General features: G+C 39.9%; 3 protein-coding genes across 3 annotated transcripts in view; all 3 read right to left on the reverse strand.

Annotated features, from left to right (window-relative positions):
* The window catches only part of MIF (macrophage migration inhibitory factor), a 10,910-nt gene extending 10,511 nt beyond the window's left edge, over positions 1-399 (reverse strand). Inside the window, exon 1 of the mRNA XM_009643103.2 lies at positions 292-399. Within this exon, the coding sequence (XP_009641398.1) occupies positions 292-399 (108 nt within the window). The remainder of the gene's footprint in view (positions 1-291) is intronic.
* Positions 400-2,985: 2,586 nt separating this feature from the next.
* On the reverse strand, positions 2,986-10,986 carry LOC104130101 (solute carrier family 2, facilitated glucose transporter member 11). Its single transcript, XM_009643104.1, has 12 exons — positions 10,963-10,986; positions 8,737-8,835; positions 8,145-8,305; positions 7,295-7,419; positions 6,928-7,057; positions 6,206-6,354; positions 5,443-5,630; positions 5,184-5,294; positions 4,587-4,688; positions 4,352-4,427; positions 3,529-3,656; positions 2,986-3,192 (listed from the first exon to the last, which is right to left on the reverse strand). Exons 1-12 carry the CDS (start codon positions 10,984-10,986, stop codon positions 2,986-2,988), a joined length of 1,500 nt encoding a protein of 499 aa, XP_009641399.1.
* Positions 10,987-15,431: 4,445 nt separating this feature from the next.
* The window catches only part of LOC104130102 (solute carrier family 2, facilitated glucose transporter member 11), a 10,550-nt gene continuing 5,117 nt past the window's right edge, over positions 15,432-20,864 (reverse strand). Inside the window, exons 6-12 of the mRNA XM_009643105.2 lie at positions 20,620-20,774; positions 19,823-20,010; positions 18,635-18,745; positions 18,457-18,558; positions 17,276-17,351; positions 16,231-16,358; positions 15,432-15,901 (exon numbers count right to left, since the gene is read on the reverse strand). Of these exons, the coding sequence (XP_009641400.1) occupies positions 15,695-15,901; positions 16,231-16,358; positions 17,276-17,351; positions 18,457-18,558; positions 18,635-18,745; positions 19,823-20,010; positions 20,620-20,774 (967 nt within the window). The 3' untranslated portion in view covers positions 15,432-15,694. The remainder of the gene's footprint in view (positions 15,902-16,230; positions 16,359-17,275; positions 17,352-18,456; positions 18,559-18,634; positions 18,746-19,822; positions 20,011-20,619; positions 20,775-20,864) is intronic.

The raw sequence follows: 20,864 nt of genomic DNA on the forward strand, positions 1-20,864 counted from the left end.
TTCTTGAGAGGTATTCACACAGATACCTGCATATACATACCCACACACATCCAGTGTCTTGTCCTACATGGAATACCATTATATACAAAGCTAGCTTAAATTCTTTAAGCATTTGAAGACCTTGAAAGAGCTAAGTTACAGCAAACAAGTATTTTACAGTTGTGCAGAGAGAAGACTCTAAATACTGGCGAGTCATTAGGTATACTAGTTTATAGAGGCTATTGCTGAGAAATAGCTCATTGTATAGGCACAGCTGACTAAGTAAAGAAAACATTTGAGCACTGGACTTACCTGTGCTGGTTTGCCCATTGCTTTTGATAACTGCTGGGTGAGCTCCCCTGTGAAAGACTCTGGAACTTTATCCTTGCTTATATTTGTGTTAAGAATGAACTTAGGCATCTTTGGATGGAGAGAGGGTTTTCTTTCAGCTAACCTTGTTCACAGCTTTGTTTCTAACTTACCTGCAAGGCAGCTTACCCCACTGTGTTCATAAGCACCTCAGGAGCCTTTAAATAGGGAGGGGTGCCTTCCTTAGGTGTACCAGGAGGGTGGGAGTGCCTGGGGAGAGGGGAGGCTGCATGTGCCATCTGTGGGCTGCTGGTGCAGATGGTCTGTGTTCAGCTTTCCCAGGTGGGAATGCTGCCTTTTTGCGCTCTGGAAATCAAAGCGTTCACAATGATGCTTCATATTTGGATACAGCCTGATCGTGAAAACCAGTGAAAAAAGCAAGTGCTTCAGGGACTGTTTGAAAGTGGGAGAGTTATAATGTGCCTCTTTGTGCAAGTCTTATAATTATTTTAAAAATTTAGATGGACACCTCAGTTGTGAGGTCTGGAACTCTTTCTGTGGAATAGACTGTAACAGAAAAACCACAGTATCACATGTTGTGGAGACCTTCCCTGAACTGTGACTAAGTCAGGACAAAGATGCCTTAAAATCAGGGTCTTGATTTTCCACTGTGGTGATCACTGGATTCTGCATACTCAGAGGAGGCTTGTTTTCAACTTGCTCTGTTGTTGTGCAAATAGTACCGTAACAGTCAACAGGATCTCCTGAGAGATAGGAAATCCACAGGCTTTCTAAAATGAGCAGGTTTTATCCAGAGTGGAGTACATGGCAGAGCTGGGATCAGTTCTCTTTGCTGCCTAGTAGAGTCTTACATGAGAGAAGTGATTTAGAGGGGTCATATGGCATTTGGTAGGGGGTGTTCACAGGGAGATGTGTATGGGGAAAGTAGGTTGAAAATGCTGATGGGGGTAAAAGAAATGGTTTGTTAATCTCTCCATGTTAAAGGTGATAGGTGTCTTTATGCCCAATAGTTCCTGTGAGTTAAGGACTTTTCTACTTTCTCCATTCCCCAGCTTGCAGAAAAGAGGGAGAGCTTCTATAGCAACTATGTAATTTAAACAAATACTTTTAACTGGTGAAAACCTCCATATGAACATGCTTAAGTTGACTGTGTGGTGTATGTTGATTTTAAGTCAGTTCCTTCCCTGTAGCACCCTTGCTGTAAAAAGCCAGCAAATAAAAAGTCAGAAGATTAACTATTATGTGCCAGTGTTCATCTACAGCCCTTGTTGGTGGATTGCATATCACATGTCCAAAACATTCTGAAAATAATGAAAATCCTGAATAAAAAATCCAGAAATAAAGTCTGTTTGTACAAATAGAATTTTCAGAGCATGTTTCCTGTGTCAAAGCATTAAAACCAAATTCAAGTGACAGCTCCATCCATAAGGAGAGGAACTGCTGTTTGTAATATTGATGAACCTTTTCCTCAGTGATTAGTTGAAAACAGGTGGCATGATCCAAAGCATTTAGTCACAAATCATACTGTAGTTGTTAGTGGTTACTTGGAAAAACTTAGACTGTATTTCCAATGAACTTCACAACCTATTTTTTTCTGCTGGGTACAATAATCACTAGTTATTTGCAGCTTGCTTACATAACAAGAAAAACATTTCCAAAACAAACTCTTTCTTCTCTGAAAACATCTGATGTAATTCCCAGAAGCTTACATGCCAGGTTGGAAATCGGGTCCTTAGACACCACAGATGCTCTTGGGAGTGTGCTTTATTCTATAGGAGCCGTTTTACTTCTCTTGCATGTAACAACAACTCTGTTTGGCAGGTCCTTCTCCCTGCCTAGAGGTACTAGGATGTTCTCCACTGAGATTTCCATTACATCTCCAGAAGGATTGCATAGTACAATTTAACTTTCAATATATTTTTACAATTACCACGCTAGAACCTTTTTTTCCTAATTTACTGTGCTCAGTTTTGAACCGCTATCTGCTCAGGTCACCCTAAACCATGGATCTAGCTTTTCCTCTATAAACCAGCTAGGAAAATATTTTTTACTTCTGTGTTTTCCCAGCCTCATGACTGATGATCATTTAGCCTTCCTAATCCTTCCTTCCCTTGGTTTGTCTTCTTAAATTATTTCACTTGTTCCTTCATATTTCTGATACTCTGAACTATTTTTCAGCAGTTTCCTGATTATGAGGTGCTTAGAGCTAGTGAGGTCTTGTTTAGGAAAGCTCAGTAACAAACTGTTCAGGTATGTGTGGCATTGTACAGGACTCCTGGGAACAAGGGAGACCAACTGAGGCCCAGGGTTTTGAGTCCAGGGCTGTGAGCAGAGCCTGTGTGTATGTTCCTGTACCAAGATTTGGGCCTTTCAGACTGTTAATAAAATTTTTTTAAACTTAATAAGGGAGACTAGCATAAGAGGTTGTTTTTTTAAAAAATCTTATTATATCCAGTAGATCTTAAAAGTGAGTGATGAAATTTCCTGTGAAAATATTTAGATATCAGCAAGAAATAAAACCCTAGCATAATGGATTTCGTATCTATGTTAAAAAAAAAAGAAAAAAGGAGTAAGACACCAAAGAGCTTGCAGTCTGTTTTTAATGTTTCCTGTGTAGTTCTATTGCAACATTGTTTCCTGTCTTTTCTAAGGGATGCAAATTTCTCCTCTGAACATTCAGAGTTTGGTGCAGAACAACTGTTCCTTAGGAAAGTTATTTTCAGTGACTGAGGTTTCCTTTTTTCCAAAATTCAGCTTGTTGAACTCTGCTTTTATTTCCATGATTGACTTTCCCTTGGTCTCAGGGAGATACAGGTAGATGAAAATTGCTGATAAAGCAAGGATTCCCAAAAAGATAAGGAAGCAGAAGGGTCCAAGGTTATCCTGCAAGCAGAAATGGGAGACACTGTAAGGAAAATAAGAATCTCATTTCTATTTCCCTGCCCTTGGGTGCAAGTCTGTGTCTTAGCAATTAAAATTCAAAGGTGTGCTCAATACACAAACCAGGACGAGTATCAAACCAGGAGTTTCCATGGCCACATTTGACCTGAGTCCAACTGCTGCTCCTCTGACAGACCTGGAGGATTCCTGAGCAGGTTTGGTGCTTGGACGGAGCTCTAAGCTTTGCACATCATTGCAATTTATTGCTATTATTTTGCTTCCTGTCGGCATTCAGTAGTGGGTTAGCCTGGAGGGAGGGATCCAGTTAGAGTCACTTACAACAATCAATGGAAAAATCATCCCAAGTACAAAAAGTCCCATCCAATTGATGCAGCCAACAATCAGAAAGGCTGATGGTCTGAATGATTGACTGAAGATTTCAACCATGACAGATATAGTGGCTCCAGCTGAAAAAGAAAAGCAAAACACAAACCAGGTATACTTGTTTCCTTGCTCCTGATGAAAATCCTCACAATGGCAGTGGCAGAAAAAGGCAGACAGGCAGAATAGGTGGCCTGCTGGCAGGTGGCATCTGCTATGGTGAAAGACCTTGATTCCAGAAAGGGACCACAGCTGTTAAATTAGGATATTAGCTTTCAACTTAGGTTTCTTTTGTACATACTGGAATCCTTTTTCTGGTGCCAGTGGATCTGTGCAGTTCCATATTGCACTGGTAGCCATTATGAGCACCACAATTTATAAAACCAGCCTGTTTGGCTCCTGTGGTCAGTTCCACCTGAAGCATGTGGGCAGGCATAACACTTAACTCGCTAGGTTAATGGAGGATATGATTACTATGATGTCCCTGGCAATGCCTAGAATGCTGGTTTTAGCTGGATATTTTTAAAATTGTTCTGAAATTTCTGTCTCAAACCCTCTGGAGAAGATGCTACTGTATTTTAAATTATTAAGATCCTGTGATCAGTAATAAAATCTGAGGTGTCTGTATCCTTTTCCTGTCTCCCACTTGTACACATTTGCCTTTCCCTCCTTAATTACCAGAACTTTTTACCATGGGACTAGACTGTTCTTCCTCTGCCAGTTGTGCCACCAACAAATATGATACAAAATTTCCTCCCAGCATCGCCATTGATGTACTCACATGGTCCAATTCCATAGAAGATAACGAATAGGAAGATCAAGATAACACTGAAGTAGTGCATCCAGAAAAATTGATGCTAGAAGTGAGAAACCAGTGATATCAAATTGTTAGACACTTGACAGAATACCAGAGCTGTGTATTTTCTGCCACTGACTCAAGTTTTTATACAATTGTGTGAGGCAAGATCAGAAAGGTGGGCTGATGCTGGGTAAGGAACCAGCTGCTGCCTCTTTACCTGCAGTGACAGGGTCATGGTAAGGAGTGCTAGCACAGAACACATCAGCATGTATCCTCCCCATAGCAGCACCTTCCTCCCAAATCGGTCTATAAGGGTGCTCTGAAATGCAGAAAACACAGGTCATAAATCCCAGTTCTCAAATGAAATAATTCCTCCCCTCTCCATGTGATTTTGTTGGAAGACTTATCTGAATAATGTCATTTGAGAATCTCTTAATTTCTAATGAATTTTATTAGCTTCTTCAAGGCTAATTTATTATTAATTAAGCTGTATTTATTAGTCAACCCTAGGCTGTTGTTAGACAGTTCCCTTTCTTGTGTGCTAGTGTATATCAAATTGTGCACATACATACACACATCTAATCTAGAACATCAGGAAATTATTTTATGGAATAAAAATAAGTCTATAAAGACATACAGTCATGCAAATACTTTGGCAAAAGAGCTGCCTTTTATCCTTCATGTGGCTTTGCAGAAACAGGAAGATGTGTCTTAGGCTATGCAAATCTTCCCTGAGTCCATTTATCAGTAAGGAAAAGTACAATTGTTGACCACATTAAATTTTTCCTGCAAACTCAAGTCTGAAAAAACTTACACACAGTATAGAGGATAAGCATTCACACAGCCCAACTCCCAGGGACACATATGGGATAAGGTATTCTTCAAACTTGGCTGTGTGGAACACTTCAAAAGAATAGAAGTATATCTGAAAAATGCAGAGAGGAAATGAACCTGTGAAAAAAATGTTGCAATCGTACTGCATTTCTAAGCTGGTGTAAGAGCCAGTAACTTAGAGGGGTTTGAAACTGTGCCTAGAGTTGTCTCTTGTTTTGGGGATAAAGAGAGCACTCAACTGCATTGATTCCACAGAGCTGCAAGGTGGTCATGACAGTCATCAAGATGTAAAGTTGCCAGCGCAAAGATCGCTCTTTTATTACTTCAAGGACACGCAAGTTTTTCGTGCTCGTCATTGTAGCCTTCTCCTTCAAAATGTCATCAATTTCTGCTTGATGGTCTCCTTCCCCCCAGAGCTTCCTGATGGCTGTTGGGCAGACAGAGAGGAGTGGATTATTCTGATAGTATAGCTCCATCACAAGTGGTGACGTTAAACCCTTTAGCCTGCCTGCCTTTTGGCACAGGCAGTGGTGGTGGTAGTGGTGTCTGCTTCTGCTGTCTGGTTGGGTCTGGGGCAGTAGACAAATGGAAGAATTTTGTTTCTCTGGTTGTCAGTATAGCATATCTTTCTAACATAGAGTTGGCCTAATTGTAAACCAAGTAAATATTTAAGTATATTTTATTTAATAAAAAAATGAACTGCCTAAACTGTTTCCTTTAAAGAAATAAAGTAGTTCTCACCAAAGTGGGAAATGTTAGATATGCTAATATATATCTATCTTTCTTGTCTTAACTGATTAAATCAGACTGAGTGAGGCCCCACGTTAATACAGATGTCTTGCTGTAGGTACCTCAACCTCTTTTATTTAGAACTGCCTCTGTTGTTACTCCTTGGCACTGCACCATGCTGCCCAGCTCTGCCCTGCTTTCTTGTCTTCTACAGAGGCAGTCACTCTAACATATCAAATGAAGTGAACTGAGTGAGGGAAGTAGACACTCTACCTTTCCTGCAGGCTTCCTCATTACCCTTCTGTATCAGGAGGTAGGATGGTGAATCAGGGAAAAATGGGAGGGTAACCAGTTGAACCAATGCTGAAAGTCCACTAGATGCTAACAACCATGGCCACAAGGCTTCGCTTCCTAAAATCTCCCTGGAAAGTGTATGTGAAACAAAATTACGTTGAAATAATGGAATGAATGTTCAGAAAGTTTTTCTGAGTGATAAGGATTGTTCAAATTCCATTCAAGGGTGCAGTGGAGCAAACACATGAGTTCAGCAAATTTCACAAATTTGGCTATTTTTATTTCTGACAATTTTAAAGAAATTATTTGGCATTTTGAAAAACTTTCTAAATATCATTAGGATCCAATATAATGTCTAGAGAGCTGATGGGACTGATTTGACCACTGTTTGACCACAGGACCAAAACATCTAACTAAGACTTTTCATGTAAGTACAGTAAATTTTGAAGGGGAAGTCACCTACTAGAAAAGGTGTGGAAATAAGAAGAAATCAGATTATGAGTAATTAATTTTTCTTTGTCCTATACTTAAAATTATATGTATGCCTCAAATATGATCAAAACTTTTCTTCTGGCATAAGCTAAGGCCTGTTTTGGGGAAGATGAGAGGGTTTCTCAGCCACTGACTAGATGAGAGGCTAAGGTTATAGAAAGATTTCTACTACTTTTCGTGTAACCTGATAGAAAGATTGGAGTATTTACCGTAGTCCAACAACCTGTCCTGTGAGTTTTCCCAGTGTCAGAAAAACAGCAACTGTGGAGTTGGCAAATCCACGCAGCTTCTTGGGTGAAATCTCTCCTACATACTGAGGATGTATATTGAGAGAAAAACCTTTAACATAGAAGAGGATAAATGACTGTTAAAATACCCAGAAAAGCTTAACTTTCTGACTCCATCCTCTCTTACATTGTTGGACTAAAATTTCTTGGAAAAGGGATGATGTTGTTCACTTCTATTAAGTGTCTAGTATATTTGCTTTAAAAATCATTTTCCAAGAATGGCAATACCTGTAGAGACAATCCTGGGACAGCAAGGATGCTTGCTCTCCACAGTGGCACGAGCACATACCTGTACCAATGCCATAGAGAAAGCGTCCGACCAGAATCATCTCGAAGGATTTGGCTGTTTTACTGAAGGCCATGAAAAGTGCAGCTACCAGCATGATCAGGTTGGTGCACATTTGGCACTTTTTTCTGAAAAAAAAGTGCCAAAGTTTGCCAATTTCTCTGCAAATGAAGTTAGTGGTGTTACACACAAGGCACTGAGAACGGACCAGATGGGTGAGGAATCCTATCTCCAGCCAGTAGGAAAGACAGTTTGGAACTGACTTTCAGTAAAATGGATTGCCAAGAACAGATATGTCTCTTGGATAATTTTTTTGGTGCTGATTGTATCTTTACAGCATAGTTACAGGCAGTTTATTTTTTTTCTGTTCTGTTCACATTTTCCTTAGATTAGATCAGAATATTTAATATAACATCATCACCCCAGAATGAGTGTATTTAAATGGAAATCTGGCTCTTCTTTGACAATTAAGGATATCTTCTGCACAGGGGGTTAGACTAATTGTATATAACATGTTACAACACAAGACGCACAGCTCCTTTTGGGGGGGTTGTAGAGCTTGGGAGACCTTTATGAGAGTCATAGGGGATCTTGAAGAGAACATGGGGCAGGTACACTATCGTGCTACTCCCAGAGGCACTGATCTGGTGATGTGATGACGAATGCATCCTTCACAGAAATACAGTTCACTGGGGGGAGCAGATATGCAAGGTAATTGAAAGAGGTGGATGTGCTAGCAAACCAAATCAGTTTAGTCTTCAGTCAGACTACTTCAACCAAGAAGAGGTTTATTTGTTCACCTTGGTATTCCCCCCTACTTTCTGACTATTGAGCTGTTACAAGAAATGCTTACTTCCTGTATTTTGTAGTCAGGTAGCCACAGCAGATGCTCCCCAGGAATCCTCCTATCCCATAAACAGACACAATGAAGGACCACAACAGCATGATTGTCTCAGGATGGAGGGGAGACCCATGTCGCTCTATCCAGGTTTCATTAATAAACTTCCTGATGTGCTGAAAAATAAAGTGAGATTTGACTGGACAATGGGTATAAGATCCCTTTGTATTATTTGGCTGTTGTACTTCAGATCTAGCCTGTGGTTCTAATATTAAACTTCTTTTGAGGCTAACTTTCTTAGTAAAACAAGTTAACTGAGGTCACACTGCCAAATCTTCAAGTTTGTATCAGTAAGTTTCCTGAGGAAGCATGCTAAAAGCACATTTTCTGCCTTCATTTGGAGGCTTGTATACTATGCAGTAACAATTTATTTAAAACAGAAAGCACCATCCCATTCTTTAAAGGAGAAAAAGTGCTCTACATATTTTATGTTACTGTGTAGCCAAAGAAAAGGCATAGATGTATCAGCTGAATGCTCAGTAAATTTGAAATTTATGGGGGAAGGGCAAGGTCAGGCTCTACACTTCTCAGGGAGATGGCTACTTACCACAGAAGGATAGTTGATGACAGAAATGTGGAATCCATACGGGAAACTACCACCAATTCCCAGCACTAAGATCATTTGAAATAGTCCCCGGAACTGAACCTGCAAAGCAAAAATAAAACATTCCATCAGCTTCTCATTAATTTAGTTTTGTGCAGGGCCAGTCTTTGTAGCCACACTTGTCCTTCCTCCCTGGAAACCTGCATTGTCCACTTCAAATCCTCTTGGATTTAAACATTTTTCAAAAATCCCTCTAACCTACTGCCAAAGTACAACCATCAGCCACAGTGTCTTGGCAAGACCAAGTGCTGGTGTAAGGGTGATAATCCACCACTTTGCGTGCAAAAAGGAAAAGGAGTTTTAAAAGACATTCCCGATAGTACAGTTTCTGCTGTATGCCTGCAATATCTGACAGGTTGGCCGGATAAAGGTGTCAGTCCTGGATGTGGGGAAAAGGGAATCAGCTTCCTTGTCTGCAATCTGCGGTAACCTATGTACATCAAATCACAATGTTATAGCAGAAAAGTACAGCACTAAAAATCAACAATATGTTATTGTACTCTCTGCTTTCATTTCTGACTGTGTCATATCTTTAAGCATAATAATAAGAAAAGATCCTTTTAACATTCAGCTTTTTCAGAAAGTCATGTGCTACAAAGAGAAGGTAATAATTTGAAATTGTAATTGCATTAAACCAAAAATCTTCCTGACATCACTACAAAGAGAAGGTAATAATTTGAAATAGCCCCTGTAATTGCATTAAACCAAAAATCTTCCTGACATTGATTTGGGATATCATTTCTCCTTTCTCAATATTTTATTTTTTCTACTTATTTAACCATGAAAGTATGTGCTTGCATATTGAATGGCTTGGCATCTTCCAGGCTAGGGAGATACTGTCCGTCTATAATTTCCTTGGTCAAGGATTAGGGACTGAGATACTCTGGCTGCTTTGATGAATGAAATAACTTTAACTGTAAATAGGGAAAAACAGAACATGTAACTACTCAGACCTTTTTGAGGTGTGTGATACCACTGGTCATTCATCCTGTTTCCAAGTGCCTGCAAGGCTAGGTGGAGCTATTCTCAAACAGCTTAGACTGTACCTAGCAGACCAAGCCTAGGACAACTGTGATTTTAGCCCCATCAGGATCTGTTTGCAGTCTTTTGGGATCTAACTGCCTCTCCCCTTTTATTCAGCACATCACAGACCAGGACAGTAACACCGTCTCTGTATAGATGACACTGGGCTCTGTGTTCCTTTTGTGTCGGATATGAACTTCATGAGCTCAGCTTTTTGGAGATCAGTGCCTGAATGAAGAGAAGCTGATAGAAAATGCAATCAGGCAGGAACAAAGTAATGCAAGTATGAATAATACTGGACTGAGAGATACTCATAAGAACGCTCCTTTTTATGGTTTTTAGGCCCATCTTTCAAGACCTTGTTACTTAATTAGTCCACAGCTGGATTTCACAAGTTATCATATGACAAGAACCAAGAAACTATGGACCAGAAGACTCTACGTTTCCTTAAAAATCCTGTCTCAAATGCAATGGATTTACTAGTTGGCAAAAGCATTCAAACAAATTAAGAACTCACCTTCTCATTCTTCCTTTTTTTTTTTTTTTTTTTTTGCAATAGACTTACAATTTAACAATTTTCATACTTAAAAAGGAAAGCAAAGTAGCTTCTTGCTAGCAGTTGAGAAATGGAGTGAGAAATGCTTATAACTTCTCTGTTTGAGACTATGGAAACCCTTGATGGATAATATTAATTATCTTGGATGAAATGAGGAACGTCGTTTATTGTAAAGCTTATGTCATGAATTTCTTAGCCTTTTGCAGTACAGCTAATCTATTCATTACTTTGGGAAGTAATTCTAATTAATGCTTAATAATATAAATGCTTAATAATTAGCATTGCTTTCAGTAATTCAGAAGACAAAAACATAGTAGCATTGTCAGTGATGAAATTGCCAGGACTTTTGTTTGGTTTTATTTTATTTTATTTTATTTTATTTTATTTTATCTTGTTGCGTGGAAAAGACCATGCATCCTGATTTTCATGGCCCCAAGCCCCATTGTTCTTGGTAATGTTTAAACGCAGAAAAGAAAGACGGTCTCTGTCCCAAAAGAGCTTACAATCTTTAAGGAATCTGGATCATCAGTATTATGTTAGCTTTGTCCTTTATCAGTCAGAGCCCTGAGAAAAGGTGACTAGATACTCACCAGGTCAGAGAGGATGGTAGCCATCTCATATCAAAGAGACGATTCCTGTTGCTTACTGACTAGTACTTGCCAAAAGAACCAAATGCTCGCATTATGCAATAGCAGTGTCAGTGAACTAGTCCCATGTTACTGAAGTTAAATTTTACTTCAAAGGTTTTTGAGTTAATTACACATATTTCAGCTGTTGTACAAAGTTTAGAATTGTTGGATTAAATATTTCAACCAATGGTTGTGTCTAGCCCAAGTAAACAAGAAGGTCTCCCTTGCGGGGAACCTGTATACTTCATGAACTCTGTCTCTCTGTCTTGTGCTAGGGGGATAGGGAACCAAGACATCAATTTTAAACATTATTTCAGTAATCATAACTCACTTAGTTTTCAGTATAAGCTGAGAAACATAAAGACAAGGTTATCTGTTGGGAATCTTAGATGAGTCTTGGACAGTGAACTATAGGACTTTGACATATAATAGGAAAGAGCTATTCTCTCTTCATGTGACGGCAACTGAAGCACATCATAACTTAATCATTACTTAAAGGAATTTAAATGCTCTTCCATTTTGGAGTGGGGTATAAACTTAACTATTCTGCAGTGGCACACCAGGTCTGACCAGATAAATATTTAATAGTAGCTGATTTCCCCTTGCTGGGAGAAGATTCAACATCAGGCACAGTTTTGTCTGGCATTTGCCATTGGTCAGTATATTTATTTTTGTGTCTGTGAGAAAAAAAGATTGCTTTGAAACTGTTCTGTAACCTCCACAGCTGGAGTGCTGTCTCTTCCTTCACATAGAAAATTCTCGGGCTTTAACTTCACTTATTTCATAGTTAAGAGGGTTTTGTATGTATTAGGTTGTAAATGGATTAAATATCATTTGCCATGTATACTTTAAGTTAAAGAAGGTGAGGATGAAGAAATCATAATGGGCTTATTAGATGCAAGTTGTCATATTTATTAGAAAATGCATCACATGCAAAGAATATTCACAGAATCTCTAACTAATGTGTGAAATGTAGCATGTAGCACCACCCAGCCATTTCTCCTGTTCTTATGAGGTCCTCATCGTGAAGTGTACTTTGTTGTTGATGTGTGCTGAGAATTCATGATGGGTTTTTTTCCACGTTAGGTTCTCCAGCAGATAAGCTGTTGTTAGAGCACAAGCGATCCTGTCCCTTTGATGCTAAGAATTAATTTCCTTTTCTGTAAAGTCATACAAAGTTGAAACAACTTAATGTGCATCTGACAAAGGAAAGAAATGCCATGTTAGCTCCTAGTATCTGTGTTGCTGAGGTGATACTGGGGGAAGACACAAGCAGGCAATAATATACAGCTACCAGCATGGGGCATTCCTTCTCAAATGCAGCCTGTTGCACATGTTTTCTTACGTTCTGCTTCACCCACTTCTACTTAGTATACTTTATACATATTGTAACTTTTACTCCTTGCTCTTGTGCTTTAATTTAGGATTCCTACTTTTGGTAGGCTAAGAGTCTTCCTCCTGTAATGCCTTTAATGCATAACATCTTTTGCATTTATGTTGATTAGTTAATCTACTGCTTCTCTGCTCTTATTACTTACACTGTGCTGAGGGCCCCTTTATTAGATGTGCAGTTTCATAATTAGTGCTAACAACCAGTTGGCAGGTATCTTACAGATATCCTTTAGTCACCAGGACAGAAAATCTCACAACATCAGGTCATTTAGTCATTTATCTTGCAATCTTACAGTCACGTGTGACACACAAATGCCAAGCTGTGCTAAGCCTTCCTTAATACAGGCCAACTAGACTAGATCTATGTTTTTTGTGTCTAGCTGACAGCAGTTCAGCGATCCAGTGTTTAAGTGTTTATATCTGCCTCAGTTGGAGTCAGTATTTGAGACATATCTGATGTCTCTGGAAGAAAATGTACATGTAGTGTTCCTGAAACTTCTGAATGACTGTCCTCTTTGTCTCTGTCACCTCCCATGTATATTTGAACCATATCTTTTTGCTGTTTCACCCCTTGACCAGACTGTTACCAGAATACAGCTCTTGCTTCACTGAGCACAGGCGAAGATTGACCTGTTCTCCAAATAGCTGTTCCGCTTTGTTGTCACATTAATGTTCCATAGGGCATCCGCTCGCTTCCTGGTGAGGATCTTATGGGGAAGGCTTTCCTAATAACATCTAATGAATAACTGAGACCAGAGAAGTGGCTCACTAGAGTGTCACTCCAACAATGCTACATGATGACAATCTGCTTATGTTTCCAAAGACTTCAGGGATTGTTGCAATGGAATGAAGGATGCTTTCAGAATGACTGGTTAGGAAAAGAGAATTCTGTTTTGCAAAAATTTAAGATTTCCTTTCTATGTTAGTAGTTGCCTCCAAATGACTGGTAGTTTTTAATCATGTTATATGTATATGGAACACTACAAAATTATTCAGCTTTTCTGACTTTAAGGACACTTCATGTTTCATAGATTATCTTTTAGTGTGAAGTCTTAAGTGTACCTCAACACTAAAGACAGGAATAATGAAAAACCCAGTCATGGAAGGGTATGCACACCAATAACTTTTTTTCTAGTCAGCTGTCCTTAAAGGGAGATCCTCATGTTGGGAAAGAAACATTTGTGGAGGCCAGAAGTTTTATTAGAAGGCAATCTGATATTTTTATTATGATTCACATTTCTAAATAAAAATAAGCAGCAGGCTTAACTGCTAACAATTAAATTCATATTTTGAATAGCCTTATTTGAGTTGAAATAAATATGCCAGTCAGAGCAATACCAGAGGTAAAACCACTTATTTTACTGTGCAAGTCTAGAGTTTAGATTTTAATTTTTATAGTGTGCTCCACTGCAAGCCTTAGCTTTTTTCATGTTTTTGCTAATAGTATTGCTTTGATCACTAGGACTGTGAGCCTCTCATTAATAGAGGGAAACATGCATAAAATCAGACACTTTCTAAAGAAAAGTCAAGAGTTTGCATATTTCAAAAAAAGTTGCTGGTGAAATTAATGCCTGTGGTACTTTACAAGATCATGCTGTCATATAAGGCTCACAAACTCTTTAAACTCTGTGTATCAGGAAGAAGAATTAGGAACTCAGATCCCCTTGAAGATCATTCACGATTTGAAAGCCTGCAGTATGTGAAGTCAAGCACAGCTGTTGATTACAGATCAGTGTAGAAAATGATATTCTATCCATTCCTACAGCAGAGATCATTGGAATGCTATGTCACACTTAATCTGGAAGTCAGAAAACTTGCATACGATATGTTCTAACATAGTCGCTCACTTTGTTTTCTTATCTTTGTGCACACTACATGCTTGTAAAAATTGGAAAAACTCCTGTAAATTAAGCCATAAATTGTTGTTGGAAATGCTTAAAGGAATGCCTTAGAAGTCCCTTATGTTAGAATTACATTTCCCGCTTTTAGTGTAAATTATTCTGATAAAATATTCAAGGCATAAAATATTTACAGTCATGTCTGCAGCTGTCAATCAGTATCTACACTTGCAGTGAACAGTAACTGAAGGGGCTGTACTAATTGCACATCCCTGAAATATGAGGATATGTGATCACTTCTTACTCATGATAGAGAAATACGTGGTAGGCAGGAGCCCTGCATATATCCAAGAGCTGGAGGACATGACTGAGCTTTTGCTGACACTATGCTGCACATACAGCAAGGTACTGTGCAGATGTTTTTAGGAGAAACTGTAAAGCAATGGGTGTTCTGTTACAGCCAGGAGTTCCAGTCTGGGGCAGTTCTTCTGGGGTAAACTGAGTCCAGGTAGCCAAAAGTCACACAAAGGAAAGTAGCAGCTAAATTATTACGGGATTCATAGCCCATAAGATATCTGAGGGAACTCTGATCCTGGAAAAGGAGCTACAGACTCGAGGTGATGATGATGATGGGCAAGACAGCACAGATTATCTAAAACAATTCTAGGCGCTTGTGTTTTATGGCGACCAGATTCCACCCATGAGTCCTTTTAGCTGCATTGCAACTGAAAGGCACTATTTCTTGAGAGTAGTTACTTTACCCCCATACTTTATTGTGAACAAGTTTGGGCTTAGAATCAAATGGCTGAATTTTTTAGCAAAAAATTGAATTTAAGTCAAACCAAGGAGGGCTGCTGACCTGAAAAACTTCGGTCCAAAAGGGTTGAAGTCTGTCAAACTAGACATAACAGAAGGACAACAGGGCATTATGAATGGGAACCTGGCAAGGTTTGATTATTCACTTGAGTCTAGAGAAACAAAGAATTTCTTTTCTATTCCACTAAATTCTGTCTTTAATCTGTTACGGATTGAACCCTAGCCAGAGATAGCAAGCCAAGAACTTCACTATTCCCATTTCAGTTGTGAAAACACACTCAGAAATCATTGAGAGAGAGGGAATCACAGATCTTCCCTTTCTCTGTGGTCAGCAGAATGTTTATAAATTCTACATGTAGTTTCAGTGTGTATTAGTTGCTCTGTTATAGAAGAGATTTACACATCAGCAAGTTAAGCCCAAATGCTCATAATTCACGTGAGTCTATCCTATTAACATCAGCCATCATCCCTTTTCTAAGCTGACCAGAGTGGAGTGCTTGAGAAAGGTGCTGGTTTGGCAAAACAGGAATCTTGTAAGTGACAGATATGGAAGCTGACAGTCCATTTGGACCGACTTGCTAGTCAGAAAATGACAAATGCCTTTTTTTCCTTCCTTTTTATAAGGCCTGACTCCCCCTAACGGTGGGTCAAAGCCTGGTGCAGAAGGTGTAATCTTCTGTGACGTGGTTTGTTGTTGCTGGAACATGCTTCTTTTTAAAATTTAGCTTATTGAATTCTTCTGTGATTTCCATGATTGATTTCCCTTTTGTTTCTGGGAGGAACAGGTGGATAATTATTGCTGAAGTGAAAAGGACCCCCATAAAGATGAGGAAGCAGAAGTGCTTGAGTCTTTCCTGCAGGGAAGAGCAAAGTGAGAAAGAGAGCAAGATGAGTGTATCTTTTCTATTGTCACTTTCTTGGCACAGTTTTTGTATTTGGATCCCAAAGTACTTTCAATTTGATAAGGAGTTTTCTGCATTTTGACCTTTGACCTTTGCCAAGGTCAGTCTGAATAAGTGTCTTGGGCAAATCAGGGCCCATCAGCTGCAAAAGTGGGCTTGGGAGAGCAGGTGCCAAGGCCACTCTAGACTGACATGGCATTGTCATCTGCTGTTCTTCTTCCTGCTCCCATGGCCGACTCAAGCTTAGTGCCCTGGGGAGTGTCCCAGGGAAAGTCACTCACCACAATGAACGGGAAGGTTGTTCCGATCAGAAAGACACCCAGCCAGCTGAGAACTGAGCCGATCACAAAGGCGGGTGGTCTACATGAGAGCTTGAAAATTTCAAGCCTAATGGAAACCGTGGCACCAGCTGAAAGGAAAGAAGAATAAGAATTATTAGTTGTTGATATGTTTCATTTGAACATTTGGATTTGACGTTACCATTACACAGTCAGCAAATAGATGCTACTATCATGGACTGGCATTCAAAAGACTGGAGTATGCCATTGTTTTTTAGAAAAAATGTTTGTGGCATCTTATAAACTGCTAGACATCAGCTTATTAAAATGGTAAGTTATTCAAATACATTTGTTGGGAGATTCAAGAATTAAGTAGTTAACACCTGAGAAAGTCTGACATCTCATGAAAGAAGCTGTGTAAGGTTGTAATAACAATTATTATTACTAACAAGAATTCCCAGTATGATACTGCTAGATCATCAGTAAGTGATCTTCCCGGATTCATTTCCTGGGCATTTCAGTTATGTTTTGAAGTCCCAGGACTTCAACAACTTTTAGTTAGGAAAATAATTCAGCCCTGCCACACGGGAAGGCAAATATTTTAAAAATAAATAGGCTTAAAAAAAAAAAAATTAAAAAGGAGCAGGTAGTATATGCTAGGAAAAGAATTACTCCAAACTCGGTCTTCTGCACTGCTGTCTTTGTGGGATAAGATGTAACATTATACAACACTGAATTTAAAAGAACTCTGCTTTTGTTTTTCTTTCTTTTTTCTTAGTATTTTTTTAAAAAAATCTTTTATCCAGCTGCTTTTGCTCTATTTTTGCTGTATTTTTCCAGGAGTACTTTTTGCTCTCTTCCATTCCTCTCATTACCAAAACCCAAACCTGATGGCATTGAAGTTTCTGGCCAATGATTGGACACACAATGTTTAAATTATTACAAGATTAGGATAAATGAATTTACTTATGCTAATGTTATGCAGTATTTTCCTAGCCATATTAATAAGCTCACATGACTCAATTCCTTCATTGAATAAAGTACTCACCTGGCCCCACTCCAAAGACAACTACAAACAAGATAATCAGGCAAAGGCTGCAGTATGGCATCCAGAAATACCAGTCCTGGGAAAAAAACATAACAAATTTCTGGGTGAAATCTGTTGATAATGATCGGTGAGAAATGCTGCTTGTTTTCCAACACTGTCACCTCAAGAAAAAATACACAGTGTGGGGGAACTGGCAAAGAAATATGTGTGCTTTTTCCTGTGGATGGAGCAGTGAGGTTTTTGTTAGGTGAGCAGAGAGAGAAGCAGGTTTGCTGGCAGCTGTCAGGCTTGGAAGCCTTCAATTAAAGGAAGTCTGAATAGTACTTTTCCGCCCTGTCCCCTTTCTTCTTGACCCCACAGTGCTTCACCCAACCCTTAGAGATATGGGACAGCCAAATCATATATTTCTTTACTTCTGTTAAGTGATAGGTTCGATAACTGGTACTGAAAAGGAACTTTCCTAGATCTTAGTCAAGAAGATATGAGACTTGATGCTTTAGGAGAAAAGATTTCTGTCTCCTATGTTTAAGATCCTTCATGAATGAAGCAAAACTAGAAGTCTGCTGCCACCTTGCTTCAAGGCTAATTTTACAGTAATATCTATAGAGTAGCTCTTGGATGAATACTAGTAACCCAGGAGACTTGCTTCTGAAGAAGCTACAGCATTGACACAGTGTTACAGAGGGGAACTGGTCTGCAGCCTGTGAGCAGGTATGTGCATTCCCAGTATCTTCTGCAGCAAAGTTAAATTTCAGATTAACTCATGCAAAGAGTATGGTTTTTTTATTGTTACTTGTAAAAAACTGTGTGAATAAAAGGGCCATTTTCCTAGGACCAATTTTGATCTATGCTGGCCAATGTTTGGCCCTTGCAATCTGAGGAAATCGAGAACTGGTGTTAGTCTCCCAGTGTTTTATGCGCTCCATGCTGAGCTCATGGGCTCATGTTGAAAGGAAGGCAGGAGTACAAGAGAGTACTTGCTGAGAGAGGGTTTAACCCTATGTATAGACAAGCTTCATCTTTAGGATATTCCCCTCACAGAGGGTAAGTTGTTAACACAGAAGTTATTTTGGCACTTCTAAGCCTAACCTTCTTTTCTCAGTAGCATGATCCTGCCTGTGTGCAGAGGTTAGAAACAGAATAGGTAATGGAAAGATCTGCCATGAGAAGAGTTTCCTTACCTGCAGTGACAGAGTCACGGTGATACCAGCTAGCAGTGAGCCCATGATACAATAGCCTCCCCTTAGGAGTACTTTCCTGCCCAGTCGCTCAATGATGGAGCTCTGAAGGACAGAAATCACACTGGTATCAGTGCTAGAAAAGCAAATTGTGACCCATTCCTGTAGTAATGTGACTTACACAGACTACAGTAGCTACGAGTTCAGAGAGTCCAACACAGAGGGTCATATAGGAGATCATTCTTTCATCAAAGCCAGCTGCCTGGAGGACTTCAAATGTATAGAAATAAATCTGGAAAACACCATAAAAGAGTAAGAGAAAAAAATAATTGATTTCTTACCCATACCTGTGTGACACTGCCCTGGATAGGAGCTGCTAACAAAGGAATATGCAGCTCAGCTTTGGAGTGAGCTAGAAATCTGCACTCCTTTTGGTGGTATTCACTTTATTGGCAGACAAAAACATTACAAAATGTAATTAATTAATTAATTTGGTAAAAGATAAAATGCTGGGACAAAAGGAACTCCAGCTGCTGCACTGTAATTAGGTTTGCAGAGTCCTGATTTAGGTGCTTTCAGAAACAGACAGGTATATTGTCTCTTCTGGAGACCATCCAGACATCCTACATTGTTGTAGGATATTCTCAGGAAAGAAGAGCATGGATTATGGAGTGATAAGGGGGTAAAATAAGCATCCTTTCTTTTTAAGTATCTCTACTACTGTTTGGAGATATGCTGAAATGGTAAAGATTCCAGTTTAAGCTGTGTTAGACTCAGCTGTGTATTTCCTTTACAGATGTTGCTGCATTGTGATGTTAGAGGTAGAAGAATCATGCAGGCAATTGCAAAGCTGTAGCTTCAAAACAATCCCAGAAAAGTGCTGCTGTGAGGAAGAGAGGGAGAATTGTGGAAGCTGCCAGAACAGTGAGCATGCTCATTGATTAGCTTTAAAGGTAGAGTGAGCATACTGCCATTCCAACATCGTAGGATGGTTACAGCTGGGGGGCAAATAGCAGCAGTTGCAGGGAGCAGAAACTTAAAACTACACCACAGATTTTGCCAATATAGGGTGGGCTCATTTGCAAGAGTGGGTTCTGGGGTCTTGTAACAGCTTCCAAAAATAGCTATTAAACCTAACTACCGAGGAAGGTAACTCCAGCAAGGACCAAGAGCTGGGCAAAGGGATGTCACATGAAAAGCCCAGCCAATCTTTGCAGACTGCTGCTGCTGCCCTGTAGGAGGGCTGGCAAACAGCAAGTTGTGGCCTAAGAAGCCTCAGAAAAAATGGAGGGAACTCCTGGGAGCCGTGATGTCTCCTTTAAGGTTGTCAGTAAGTGTTTTGAGGCTTTAAAGGGGAAATACACTCAACTGCGTTGATGCCACATAGCTGAACTGTGGCGGTCAGAATAACTATCATGTACAGCTGCCAACGGAAAGCTTGGTCTTTCATTAGCTCCAGGACACTCAAGATCTTGGTATTTTTCATTGTTGCCTTCTCTTTCATGATGTCATCAATCTCTGCTTGGTGATGGCCTTCACCCCAAAGCTGCCTTATGGCTGTGGAGAAGGAGAGCAAGACCTGCCATGTTAATTTGTCTCTGTTGCTTGTTGCCTGAGGAGTTTGTTGAGTAAGTGATGCACGTGTCTGGCAGCACAGCGTGCATGAGCTGTGGCAGTGGTGTGAGGCAGAGATGTCCTATAGGGTGTTGCAGAGCCCTGGTCCCCTTAGGCACAGAGGGACCTGTTCTGAAAATGGGGCCTAGTGGGGTGCACAATGACTCCCTGCCCATGGGTCCTACTTTTCTCCCTTCTTCCTTCTCTCAGGGTATGAGCATGGTACACAGCCAATAACCAGAGGGATAACTAAGGGATGCCCTGTGGAGCCCTGCAGTGCAAACAGCCATTTATCATCTATCATCAGACTGACAGCACAGGTGGTGTCAGCTGAATGTGAAAAGTTTTGTAATACAGAACTGTAGAGAGAAGTAGTTTCATGTGCTATGCGGGGACTACAACAAAAATATACTTAGTAGGTATTCAGAGAGTCATCTTGGAATTGAGCAGGGAAAAGCTTTGTTCTGTTTATTTATTTCCGTATGGGGAGAGCAAACATCATAAAACAATTGCAAGTCAAGTGAGGAACAGGAACCTGGAGCCCTCAATTACCTTTTTTGCAGCCTTCCTGGTCTCCTTTATGCATGAGGAGATATGGCGGGGACTCAGGGAAGAAGGGCAGAGTGACCAGCTGGACCAGTGCTGGAAGTCCACAGGAGGCCATCAGCATGGGCCACAGGGACTGGCTGCCCAGCAGCTCCCTAGCAGGGATAAAATGTGTGTGTAGAATAAAAGTTCATTGCATTGGTTTTGAGGAGAGAAGGCAATGGATGGAAAAGCAGAGGAAGAAGCAAAAT

The sequence above is a fragment of the Egretta garzetta genome, unplaced genomic scaffold, assembly GCF_000687185.1.
Source record: "Egretta garzetta isolate BGI_Z169 unplaced genomic scaffold, ASM68718v1 scaffold447, whole genome shotgun sequence".
Lineage (NCBI taxonomy): Eukaryota > Metazoa > Chordata > Aves > Pelecaniformes > Ardeidae > Egretta > Egretta garzetta.